This window comes from Bufo gargarizans, chromosome 11, assembly GCF_014858855.1.
Source record: "Bufo gargarizans isolate SCDJY-AF-19 chromosome 11, ASM1485885v1, whole genome shotgun sequence".
NCBI classification, from domain to species: Eukaryota; Metazoa; Chordata; class Amphibia; order Anura; family Bufonidae; genus Bufo; species Bufo gargarizans.
This window is the reverse complement of record NC_058090.1, coordinates 76,245,881-76,259,364: the sequence shown is the minus strand read 5'-3', so window position 1 is coordinate 76,259,364 and position 13,484 is coordinate 76,245,881. Positions and strand designations below refer to the sequence as shown.

Genomic DNA, 13,484 nt, shown 5'->3' with positions numbered 1-13,484 from the left:
AATTTCCACAGACACAGGCCTTCTGCTTTGGTTACGGTGAACATACAGGGAATGGACATTGAGGTGGTGGACTCTTATTAAGTACCTGGGTGTTCACCTGAACAACAAACTGGACAGGAGCCGTAACACTGATGCTCTTTTCAAAAAGGGTCAGAGCAGACTCTATCTGTTGAGGAGACTGAGGTCCTTTGGAGTGCAGGGGACGCTCCTAAAGACCTTCTTTGACTCGGTGGTGGCATCAGCCATATTCTATGGTGTGGTTTGTTGGGGGAGCAGCTCATCTGTGGCTGAGAGACAGAGATTAGATAAGCTCATTAAGAAGGCCAGCTCTGTCCTAGGTTGTCCCCTTGATCCGGTGCAGGAGGTGGGTGACAGAAGAACTCTAGCAAAATGAACATCACTGTCAGACAATGTCTCCCACCCCATGCATGAAGCTGTTGTGGAGCTGGAGAGCTCCTTCAGTGACAGACTGCTGCATCCTAGGTGCACGAAGGAACGTTATCGGAGGTCCTTCCTCCCATCAGCGGTTAGGATTTATAACCACCACTATTCCCAAAAACCCAATAGTGAATTTTTTAAGTAAATTTTATGTTATGTTCTGTATTTTACTCTTTAATTTCTAATTACTCTTATTTTGCTCCTGTTGTGAATGTGATTGCTGCTGTTATGCCAAATTTCCCCACTGAGGGACAATAAAGGGATTTTCTTCTTCTTCTTCAAATGTTTTGTCCCCATGTGTTGTCAGCGGGGACAAAACTGATCAGGATGCCTTCTGTTCTGGTTTATGACCGGACACATAACTGCTGCAAGCTGCGAAACAGAGCAAATCAGATCCGGCACTAAAAACAATGTAAGCCAATGGTGCCGAATCATCATTTTATTTTTTCGGATCCTAAAAAAATCGGAACCGTCACCCATTGACTTGCACTGTGTTTAGTGACAGATCCAGTTTGTTCAGTTTCTATTCAATACAACCGCATCCTAATGAACGGATGCATCCTGATAAATTGAACAGAAGCGTTTTGCTCCGGTTTTGAGATCCTCTGTCGGATCTCAAATACAAAGCGCAGATGGGAAGGTAGTCTAACAAGCCGCGGTTGTTGGCAGCACTTCGCCTTGAGTAAACAGGGACCTGCTTCCCACAGTATTAAAACTATGTGCCAGACGGACTGTACTAATGATCATTTGGTCACCTCCAGTTCCCGATGATTACTCCATGTACATAGAGCTAAACGAGCGCAAATCATCCCATGTAAAAGGAAGATTACTAAATATTGGCCCACATGTATTAGATGTGTAGATTTGTGTAAAGCCCCACATGTCTGCATGGAGCCTGAGCTGGCGACACGGAGTCTCTACAGATCTATGATATAGAGCCCCTCTCTACTGGAAGCAATCTTCTACTGGCGGGAAAACCTTGGTGACTTGGTCAGCAACCTCCACAACTCCAGCTGTGGTGAAACTCCCACAAAGCAAGTGTGCATGCTGGGAGTAGTAGTTTCACCACCGCTGCAGTGCATAAGGCCTCATGCACACGACCGTTTTTTTTTAAGGTCCGCAAAAACGAGGTCCGTGATCCGTGACCGTTTTTTCGTCCGTGGGTCTTCCTTGTTTTTTAGAGGATCCACGGACATGAAAAATGAAAAAAAAAATCTAAGTCAAGTTTGCCATTGAAATGATAGGAAAAAACGGACACGGATCACGGACACGGATGACAATCTTGTGTGCATCCGTGATTTTTAACGGACCCATTGACTTGAATGGGTCCGTGAACCGTTGGCCGTGAAAAAAAATAGGACAGGTCCTATTTTTTTCACGGCCAGGAAACACGGATCACGGATGCGGCTGCCAAACGGTGCATTTTCCAATTTTTCCACGGACCCATTGAAAGTAAATGGGTCCGTGAAAAAAAACGGAAAACGGCACAACGGCCACGGATGCACACAACGGTCATGTGCATGAGGCCTAAGGCTGCTGATCCCTGTGTTAGAGCTTTTGTTTTATTACAGATCCCATGATATGGCTGGACATGCCCCATATTGTGCAGATGACAGGTCCATTTTTTATACAACCCATTCCACTAAGTGCTCAATCAGATCCAGGTATTGTCCAAGTAGAAAAGACCCATTAAAGTCAATTCATATAAATGATTTTCCACATGGACCATCAGTCTGTGCCGAGACAAATCACAGCATGCAGCTCTGATTTTCCCAAAAGACTCATTTACTCAGCCGCACGGGCCGCACACAGACGTCATCCAGAACACAGAGCATCAGTTTCCTATCATTCACCCTAATAACCTCTTTACCTCCTCACAGTCACTGGAAAAACCCTCCCAAAAATGTCACTTCTTTATTGTAGATATTTCATATGTGTCTGAAGTAAATCTTGTTGGCACACTTACAGGGGTTCTCTCATTTCAGACAATGGGGGCATATCACATCTATATCTTAATAGTATGGGCGGTGATGCCCATGATGTTTATATTTTTTGTTATTTATGTATTTAATTTTTTATTCTACGGAAAGGGGGGTGATTTCAAATTTTTATTTTTTTACTTTTTTAAAAACTTTTTTTATGTTGTTTTTTGCTTGTGTTTGAGGCTACAGGACTCTCTTTATTTTAATTTTTTTATTCTGTACCATTATGTTTCTTAAATATCCATATTGGTACTCAGATTTCAGATTTATTATGTTGGCCTGCCACCAGCTCGCCAAAATAAGAATTGCAGCTCCAATACCCTGGGGGTCTCTTCAGAGAGACCCAGGGTATAGAATTCAATTACCGGCATCCTCATTGGCCACAGAGGATGCCAGTAAGAAGCCTGGAAGCGCAAGCTTCCGTGGTTTTTAGCTTTTAGATGCTGTGATGCATTTAATGGCCGCGATCGGCAGTATCTGCTGTTTTTATCTGCTGTTTGAAACAGCGGTGACCCGCTGCACACGAGAGCAGGCACCATGTTTACCCATCGTTCCAGCGCAGTGGCGAAACCGTTAAGGAGGAAAGAAAAAACAGCACTTTTTACATTATCTTGTGGAATTTATTTATGGTGTTCACTGTGTGGTATAACTAACATAGTTTTATTATGTGGGTCTGTACAATGATAATGCCGCATTTCTATAATTTTTTTAACTCCTCCTGCAGGCTGTCAGCTCTGCAACTGCTCCTCCTCCTCCTCCAGACTGAAGGGGAGGGGGGCTGCTTTAGCTGCTCATATCTCTGGAGTGGTAGCTTTCAAAAAATACCAATATCACAGCATTATCTTCAGTACATCGGAATTAGAATGCAGTGAAGGTAGCTGAAAGTGAAAGGAAAAGTAGGTTTTATCGCTTTTATTCCCGACTCGTTTTCAGCAATATCTCCTGCTCATGTGCTAAAGTTTGGTCTTGCCAGCTTTCAAACAAGACCAGGCCCATGTCTCTAGCTGCCACCAACCAGGAGATATGAGCAGCTAAAGTAGCCCCCATTCTACCTGAGCTGGACTTGGGCAAACCAGTTAGGTGGTTAAAGGGGTTGTCCCATTAAGATAAGCGTCTAATCAGTGGGGTTCCAACAACTGGACCCAAACCCCCGCTGACCCTGAGAACGGGGGCCTGTGTGCCATGTGTGAATGGAGCGGCAGACATGCATGTGTGTCAGCTGCTCCCTTCAAATCTGTGGGACTGCCAGAGACACCAGAATACAAGTGTTCAGCTATCTCTGACAGCCGCATAGAGCTGAAGGGGGCAGAAGCACGAGCTCTATCAAGGGGATTGGTTGTCTTAATGGGACATCTGTTTAATTAGAAGGCCACGCCCTGCAGACCCATATTCAGAATATAGAAAATTGGCCCTGATTTATCATGCCTTCACTCCAGAATTCTGGCTTCCAAAAGTCTCAAAATAGGGCTTTTGCAACTTTTTGCACTCACTTGCGCAAAGATTTTGTGACGTTTTGCAATTTTACACCACTCACTCCAGTTATTCTCACCCCCCCCCCCCATTAGGCTACTTTCACACTAGCGTTCGATCGGATCCGTTCTGAACGGATCCGATCATATTAATGCAGACGGTGGCTCCGTTCTGAACGGATCCGTCTGCATTATATTGGCAAAAAAAAGCTAAGTGTGCAATTAGCCTGAGCGGATCCGTCCAGACTTTACATTGAAAGTCAATGGGGACGGATCCGTTTGAAGATTGAGCCATATTGTGGCATCTTCAAACGGATCCGTCCCATTGACTTACATTGTAAGTCTGGACGGATCCGCACGGCAGGCGGACACCCGAACGCCGCAAGCAGCGTCAGGTGTCCGCCTGCTGAGCGGAGCGGAGGCTGAACGCCGCCAGACTGATGCAGTCTGAGCGGATCCGCATCCATTCAGACTGCATCAGGGCTGGATGGAAGCGTTCGGGTCCGCTCGTGAGCCCCTTCAAACGGAGCTCACGAGCGGACAGCAGAACGCTAGTGTGAAAGTAGCCTTAGTCTCAAGAATTGCTATATAAGCCATTGCCTGAACCTTGTAAGTAGAGATGAGTGAATTTAATATTTTGAAATTTGTTCACGCTTCGTTTGGTGGTAAAAGCAGAATTGCTGTATGGAATGCAGAACGGAATCAGTCCCATTTGCGTTATGCAGGGGTGTCCTCTACTGCCTAATGGAAACGGACGAATTCCGTCATGAGGCCATACAAACTACATACTTCATTATGACGGAAACAATAATGGAAGTTTCTCTAGGCTTCGTCATAGAATTGCGTTATGGTCCGTGGTAACGGAATCCATAACGCAACTCTGCTTTTACCGCCAAACGAAGCGTGAACGAATTTCATAACGTGAAATTCGCTCATCTCTACTTGTAAGTAAAAACATACTGTGAGATACAGTCTTTGAGAAGTCCTCCCTTACAGTCTGCAGGACTGTGCTAATGGAACGTGTCGCAGCTTTCACACCATGTAGACGGAAATTGAAGAGTTCTTTATTTCCGCCATCATCTTGTCATGAGACTGCGAGTGCCGCACCTGTGATGTCTGAAAGCTCTCATCATGTCGTATGCCATGTAACGCGACTGTGCCGACCTCACTGCTAGATCTTATTCTCTGGTTCACCACTGTAGATGTTTGTGTACGTAGCTTAAAGGTTGTTTGTTCTCCCAAGGATAGTCTGGTAACGTGAGGGAATCCAGGCCGTCTGGCGTTATGGCTGACAATGTCCCATTTCTTGTGCGGCGCTGTAAATCCGTTTTTCTCCTGGCTGTTGGAGAAGGAACTAGAGAGTTCTCCTAGTTGTAGGTAGAAGCAATGCCATAATGGGGCAGAGGTCCTGCAGCAGATTGCAGCCTACCTTCTACCTGTGGAGCAGAAGACACCAGTTGTCATAAAACAGTGCATAATATATAACATGTAATGTATGCATATGCTTTTCCCTAATTCAGCACTTGCTTGCTCTGGCCTCATGACCGAATTTAATGCTACGCTTGGCTATGTTTGGAAGTCTGATAAGCAGTAAATGGTGAGGGTGGCGCGCATGTGCTGTCCATTTATGGCGGGGCTTTGTTTTTGAGACTGCACGCACCGATTAGACACTTATGGCATCGCCTATTGACATGCCATAAATGTACAGATGGGACAACCCATTTAAAGGGAACCTGTCAGCTACAAAACACCCCCCAAACTGATGATCAGGCTATTATATGGCTTAGTGGCCAGAGAAAAATTTTGAAGGATTTTTAATGGAAAAATAACCATTAAAAGTCGGACTGAAAAATAATTTTCTGATTGCCTCTTAAATGGTCAGTTTTCAAACACCTTTAGATACATCATAGCGAGGGTGTGAAAGCTGAGGCCCCACAGTTCTGTAGAATGAGGGAGAAGTGCTTGTATACTGCGCTCTCCCTCCTCACTGCAGAAAGTCTATGGGCCTGTCTTGATTCAGTCTCCTGCAGCGAGGAGAGTGGGCACGGTAGTGCGTCTTCTCCTTGTTCTAGTGGTCGGTTGGGGCCTCAGCACTCAGACCGCCAGGGGTGGACTGGGAACTTAGTGGCCCTGGAAAAATGTAAAAGTGACCCCCATGTTGTAGGCAGGTCCTGATTGATATAAGGCAGATCAACACAAGTAGAGGGGGGGTGAATTCCTTAGTGCACCACCAAATACCATCCATGCCAGTAGAATTAAATACCACAGTGCACTCTAAATATTGCCCCAGAAGCTGTCCCTCTGTGGTGGTCATCAATAGCTGCAAGTTCTATCCTCCAGTTCTCTTAATGATATGCCACACTGCAGTATTCAACTGTATCCCCATCCTGAGGACAACGCATCAGATCACGATGTGCTTGGCTGGCAGCAGTAAGAAGGGCTTGGGTGGCTCCCAGGGCAGTGTAAGCCTATGCTAATGCATTGAGATCTATGAGAGAAGCTATCTGATGACTGCTTGTTCGAGTTCCCTAGGGGAACTTTTTTAAAGTGCAAACATTTTTTTTTTTTAAACTATAAAAAATTTAAATCACCACCTTTCCCGAAAATCAAAATAAAAATCCTAGGCATTGCTGTGTGAGTACTATTAAAATATAATAAAATTTATCCTATACGGCACATTGTTTTTTTGGTTCCTTTACCGCCTCCCAAATTTTTGTTATAAAAAGTGATTAAAAGGTCATACACACGCAAAATGTTATTAATGAAACGCACAGATCACCCTGCAAAAAATAAATAAAAAATTGCCCTCACACAGCTGTACGCATAACTACAAAAAAGTTCTAAGGGCCAGAATAGAGTTTATATTTTTGGTTGACCTATCTAGCTATGACATGTCAAAGGTTTTGTGAACGCTAAGTGGACACTTTAAAATGGAGTCATCTATGAGATTCTCTAAACCAGGGGTAGGCAACCTCCGGCACTCCAGCTGTTGTGAAACTACAACTCCCAGCATGCATACATGCTTTGCTCTTCTAAGAACTCACATAGAAATGAATGGAGCATGCTGGGAATTGTAGTTTCACAACAGCTGGAGTGCCGAAGGTTGCTGATCCCTGCTCTAAACCCTTTAAATTGCTCCACAGTTACACTTAGAAGTACGAATGCCTGACAACTACCATAAGACCATCTCCAGATTATGATGATGAGTCCTGGCCACAGATTCTGGTATTGTCTGTAACACTATGGAAACCCTGCCTCCTGTGTAGGCATATAATTGCTAGCCTGTAAGCCTGGGCATTGTGAGAACCGTCTCATACGTCACCCTGGAATGTGATGAATGGCAGAGGGTAAATCAGCATTGTGAAAGGGGTGAATCTTCAGCTGGTGTGGTAGCAGGGTATTACTCAGTGTACACCACCAGCTTATTATATAAACCTGATCGCTCACATGAAGTCCCCCTGTAAGACACCATTGTACCTTGAGAATTTGCCCCATCTCCCAAAATCCAGATCCTGCGTGTATTGACCCCCACAGCATGCAAACACATTTCATTTACTATTCCTCAGTGTTCTGAATGAGTTTAAGGGCTCATGCACACGACCGTTTTGCCGACCTATTCATTTCAATGGGGCCGTAGGAGATGCAATCAGCACACCGTGTGCTCTCCGCATCCGTATGTCCACACTGCAGCCTTGCAAAAAAGACAGAAGATGTCCTATACTTGTCTGTTTTGCGGACAAGGATAGGACAGCTCTGCAGGAGTTAAAAATGAAATTGTGGCGTGCACTTGGGTGGTATCCTTGTTTTGTGGGTTTGTGATTTGCGGACTGCAAAACGGATATGGTCGTGTGAATTAGCCCTTAAACTGATTTTCCATAGAATAAAAAGCTTTCGATAGGCCTAAAAAGTAAAATAGGTAACATTCAATTAACTTACCTTGAAGGGGTTAATCCAGAATTGTAATATCTGCTTCAGCGTGGTCTGACACCTCATACCCCTGCAAACAGCTGTTATGTTGTTGCTCCTACCCTGGAATTAAACAGCTCTGTCCACTGTGTAGTGGTTGTAGCTGCCCAGGACTTCTACGCGGAGTATAAATATCGCTGGTTCCTACTCCACCCTGAGCATTGTAGGCTTAGGCCCAGGAGAGGCAGTTCTGTTAGTGTTAGGTACCCATTTGCAGAAGCCACCTTGACGACGGTAGATGGGCCCGACACATAAATGTGCGCTAATAGCTACCATTTTTCATGTATGGTAGGTATAGTATCAGTGTAATCCAAAATAATCCCTAATCCTTAGTTCTATTGTTTGCATGTGTAACAGTGTGATGTGACATTTTGTTTGCGGTTAGTAGGTAAAATTATGTCTTTTTATTAAAAATAAAGCTGTGCCACAAATAAATTTTGACCTAATAATTGAATGGTGGACGTTCGCATTATAAAGGCACAGGACATCTGGCAGAGCTATTAGTGGGAGGCTATTCTTGCTTTTATTGTGGGGTCCTACGATTATCAAAGCTTCTTGCAGCCTTTCTTTCCATCACTCCGTATATTGACGTATGTTCTATCTATAGCCAGTTTGTGTTCTCTTTTCTGGTATATGGGACAATAAGGTGAATAATGGCTACTGGGAATGAGGACAGAGTCACTTTAGAAGAAGTTGGGTGCTTTTGTGTATTCCGTGCATATCTGAGGTGACTACTGAGTTCTCAGATGTTAGTAACATTTAGCTGTCCTTTATATACAATGAAATGTTGAAGGCTGCAATACCAGACATTGTGGAATCACTGTAATAGTCCTTGGAATTTTTTATTTATTTTTTGCTTTTTCCCTGCAGACAATACATAGAGGCTGCCCAGTAGATATTGACATCTTGATGCCGTTCTATACCATTTACTTTCCTATTTCCTTGTTGCAGGTGAAGCGAATGACAAAGATGTTCAAGTTGTGGAGTTGCCAATCGTTGACAGCCTTCACCCGAGACCCCCTTACCTACCACTTGGTGTGCCCGAGGATCTTGCAGATCGCTTAATACGTTTACATGGGGATCCAGCCGTTTGGTGGGTCTCTCAGTTCGTCAAGTATTTGATTAGGCCACAACCATGGCTGGAAAAAGAAATAGAGGAATCCACCAAAAAACTAGGATTTAAACATCCGGTAATTGGGTAAGTAACCTGTTATAAGGATTGAACATCATGCACCGGGTCACAGAATGCTGGCAGACATTCATTACACTGCAGGCACACTAAGGCGTGTCACCCACATAAGTGGGAAAATAACATAGGGTGCTAAGTCTGAGCATGAGCATTCAAGACTGCCAATGCCGTAGAAGTGCCAGGGGCCCTTTGTTCACTTCACTAGAATTAATCACTGTGTTACTGTATGTATAAGTGACTGGAAGGGTTTTCAGAAGTTTAAAGAGCATTGGGGTACATGCACTGGTTCAGAGAATAGAGTTTCTGGGGACAAGCATTGATAGAGGTCCCAGCAACGGTATATATACAGTGGATATGCCATAACAGCCTGTCATACGCAGAGCCATATCGGGATTAGAAAGCAACCCCTCTCCCTGGGTTTCATGCTACCAGAGCAGATTGATGTACAGTTTTGCGGGAAAAGATTCAGTAAAACTTGTAATTTATACATTTTATCCCTGCTATTTCTGATTTCATTAACAGCTATATATGTATACACACTTACACAGAGAATACGATCAATCACTGATAACACTTCCCCTGTATACAGCTATCAGTGACAGCTATATCTGTATATACACTTACACAGAGAATGCTAACAATCACTGATAACACCTCCCCTGTATACAGCTATCAGTGACCGCTATATCTGTATACACACTTACACAGAGAATACGATCAATCACTGATAACACCTCCCCTGTATACAGCTATCAGTGACTGACAGCTATATCTGTATATACACGTACACAAAGAATGCTAACAATTACTGATGACACCTCCCTGTGTACAGCTATCTCTGTATACACACTTACACAGAGAATGCTATCAATCACAGATAACACCTCCCTTTGTACAGCTATCTCTGTATACACACTTACACAGAGAATGCTAGCAATCACAGATAACACCTCCCTGTGTACAGCTATCTCTGTATACACACTTACACAGAGAATGCTAGCAATCACAGATAACACCTCCCTGTGTACAGCTATCTCTGTATACACACTTACACAGAGAATGCTATTAATCACTGATAACACCTCCCGTGTGTACAGCTATCTCTGTATACACACTTACACAGAGAATGCTATTACTGATAACATCTCCGCATGTACAATGAAGTCAGAAAAAGGAGAGATTTAAATGTATAAATTACAAGTTTCAAGAATCTTTTCCCATGAAAACTATATGTCAATCTGCTCAACATAGTGCCTGCAGATTGCACTGATTTTGTGGTGATGGGTCCTCTGTACCCCCAACAGTCACATTAAATTTGTGAAACCCCTCCTGAAAATGTCTCTTTTTTTATTGTTGATTTTGAAATGTCTGAAGTAAATATATCTGGCACATAACTTCGGTGACTGACGTGCATTTTAACCCCTTAGTAACATAAATAATTTTAGCCTTAAAGGGAACATGTCATCAACTTTATGCTGACCTCACTGAGGGCAGGATAAAATAGTGACAGAAATGCTGATGTCAGCGCTGTGTCACTCATGAGCTAAAAGTAAGTGGTTGCTGAGAACCAGCATCATAATCATTGCAGCCCAGGCCTTGAAAAGAGTCAAATCTACCTGAGAAGAGTCCTGGTTATTCCTAATCTCCTGTCCATCGGCTGATGATCGGCAGTTCTCTCCTAGAGAGAAAGAGAGAAAACTAGGTAGAAGACTGTCAGTCATCAGCAGGTGGGCAGGAGAGCAGGAATTCATGAATAACTATGACTCTTCTCAGGTGGCCGTGACTCTTTTCCAGGCCCAGTCTGCAAGGATTGTGATGTTGGTTCTCGGCAACCACTTACTTTTCAGCGGTCTGTCATTTAAAAGTTAAATCAACTCACCTGTCTCTACTTTATTCTGCCATTAGTATGGGCAGCACAGAGTGGATGACAGGTTCGTTTTAAGGACCAGTAAAATTTCTCCTCCTTTGTGTTCCAGTGGTCATAACTTTTTATTTTTTTGTTTCTTCAATTTAGCTATGAGACCTTGAATTTTGAAGGACAAGTTGTAGTTTTTTTTAGGAGCCATTTTGGGGTACATAGGATATTAAATACCTTTTTATTATTTTATTTTTAGAGCGGAGAGCGGGAGATTAAAAAAGTAATATTTAATGTGTGGGTTCGCTCAGGTAGACAGGACTAGCGGATGCAGTATAGAGGCAAAGTACACAGTTCTTGAATCAAACAGCAGTGTTTATTCACACATTGGTGTATAACAAAATGCAGGTGGCTTGGTGTTTGTTCACACACTAGGAAAGATCATAAACAATAAAAGTCACCTTTTCTCCTGGGTGTTAATTCACACCCTGTTAGCAGTTCAGCCTCATCAAGTCCATAGGCGGCCTGTTCGCCTTTAGAGGGGCCTGAGTCCTCCAGCCCGGCTCAAACCTCAAATCCCAGCACAGCCCTTAGTTCACAGCACACAGACTCCTGAGCTCCTCTGTCAGAGGGATGTAAATCCACCACACCTGGCAGTGCTGGCTGGTTTTTATGCCTAGCAAAACCCGGCCTGGAACATGGGGAGTAGTCACCCACCCAGCACTTTGATTACTCACAGTAAGAGTTGTCCCAGATCAGCTATGACAGCCATGCTAAATTTCACGGTGTCAATTAGCAAAAGCTGCTGCTGACACATAAAATACCAGCTCTTACTTCACCAAGGCCAGAAACCTCGGTGACACATACCTTCCATCCACGACGATTCCAGGTACCTTCTTACACTAAGGCCACATGCACACGAACGTTGTTTTTTTTTCCGCATCCGAGCCGCAGTTTTTGCGGCTTGCATGCGGGCCCATTCATACGTTGCTCCGTTCAGTGGTCCGCAAAAAAATATATATATAACCTGTCCTATTCTTGTCCATTTGCAGACAAGAATAGGCAGTTATATTAATGGCTGCCCGTGCCGTTCTGCAAATTGTGGAACGCACACGGACGCCATCCGTTTTGTGCGGATCCCCAATTTGCGGACCGCAAAACACACAATGGTCGTGTGCATAAGGCCTAAGTAATATGATAACCTTATTCTAACCCTTCATATTTCGGGCACTGTAGGACCTACATATGGCCCTGGACTTGTTTGAAAGTTGAGGATCTAAACTTTAAAACAAGATCAATATTGCAGCATTACATTGGAAGATAAAGCTTTAGAATTCTGGTCAGGAGTGAAAGCAGCTGAAACATCCTATAGAGTCCAGGATATGAACGGTTAAAGCAGCCCTCCCACTTCCACCCTGCTCAGGCTGAACTTTTAGGTTCCATTCTCAAAGCCCAAGCAGAATGGAGGATCCAGGGCATGTACTGCAGACTGTATGTACCATCACCATGTGGTAGCTTGCATAATGCTGAATCATTCTTGTCCTGCAGCAATGCTGTCAATTTTAGATTGACTATCCAGGCAGTGTTATGTTCTCATTTATTCTGGTGACTATGTGTTATGTAAACCTGACATTGACTGCTTTGGAGAGCCCTGTAAAAACAAATAACTTGTTTATCATCTGACTAACGAGACCTAATTATTATTTTCATGATTCTTTGGTTATGTTTCTTAGAGTCCATGTTAGAAGAACCGATAAAGTAGGGACGGAGGCGGCGTTCCACCCAATTGAAGAATACATGGTGCATGTTGAAGAACATTTTCAGCTCCTTGCCCGCAGGATGCAGATTGATAAGAAACGCGTTTACTTAGCAACAGATGACCCAGGATTACTTAAAGAGGCAAAGTCCAAGTAAGTAAACTTTCTTAAACTACCAGTAAGTGTGCTGCCGGACGCTCAGGTTTTTGATCCAGTGGTTTTAAAACCAGACAAGACGAGGGTCTTGTATGTCAACCTCCTGGAAAATTCATAAAACTACTTTTCTTCCTTTTTAATCAATTTTAGTGAAAAATAAATTCACCCCCCAAATTTTGAGCCATGGTTTTAAAGTGATTGTTTACCTTTTTGGGGGCCTTTCTGCCAGACACCTCCCACGTTGTCAGACCTGCAGAGAAAATCATACTTACCTGCTCCTTGCTGCTGGGTTCCAGGTCCTTTGGCCCCCAACACCGCTGCCTCGTTGTGGTTTACATGACGCAGGTCATGTAGCTGCTGCAGCGGTGACGTGTCCCCCATCCATCACTTACTTCACACCTAATGACACGGGGCAGACTTCTCCGCTGCAGCAGCCACGAGACCTGCTTCAAACAAAGATTAGAGTGAGGCAGCAGTGGCGAAGGACCGAAGGAGCCCGAACTCAGCAAGCATGGCGCAGGTAAGTACGCTTCCCTTCACAGGTCCAGTTGGGGGGGGGGGGAGGTGAAAAACCCACCTAGGTATGCTGAATACTTTACATGTGAATCGCAGATGATGCCTCTGAGCGCAGGAAACCAAGAGAGTGTTAAATCTTTAATTTGACAAATCAAC

The 13,484-nt window shown here is 43.9% G+C and overlaps 1 protein-coding gene across 7 annotated transcripts in view; it reads left to right on the top strand.

Annotated features, from left to right (window-relative positions):
* FUT8 (fucosyltransferase 8) overlaps nucleotides 1-13,484 on the top strand; it is a 156,792-nt gene that overhangs the window by 126,444 nt on the left and 16,864 nt on the right. For all 7 annotated transcript variants that reach the window (XM_044272455.1, XM_044272454.1, XM_044272457.1 and 4 more), the window contains 2 exons: nucleotides 8,807-9,053; nucleotides 12,633-12,809. In XM_044272455.1, the coding sequence (XP_044128390.1) occupies nucleotides 8,807-9,053; nucleotides 12,633-12,809 (424 nt within the window). The remainder of the gene's footprint in view (nucleotides 1-8,806; nucleotides 9,054-12,632; nucleotides 12,810-13,484) is intronic.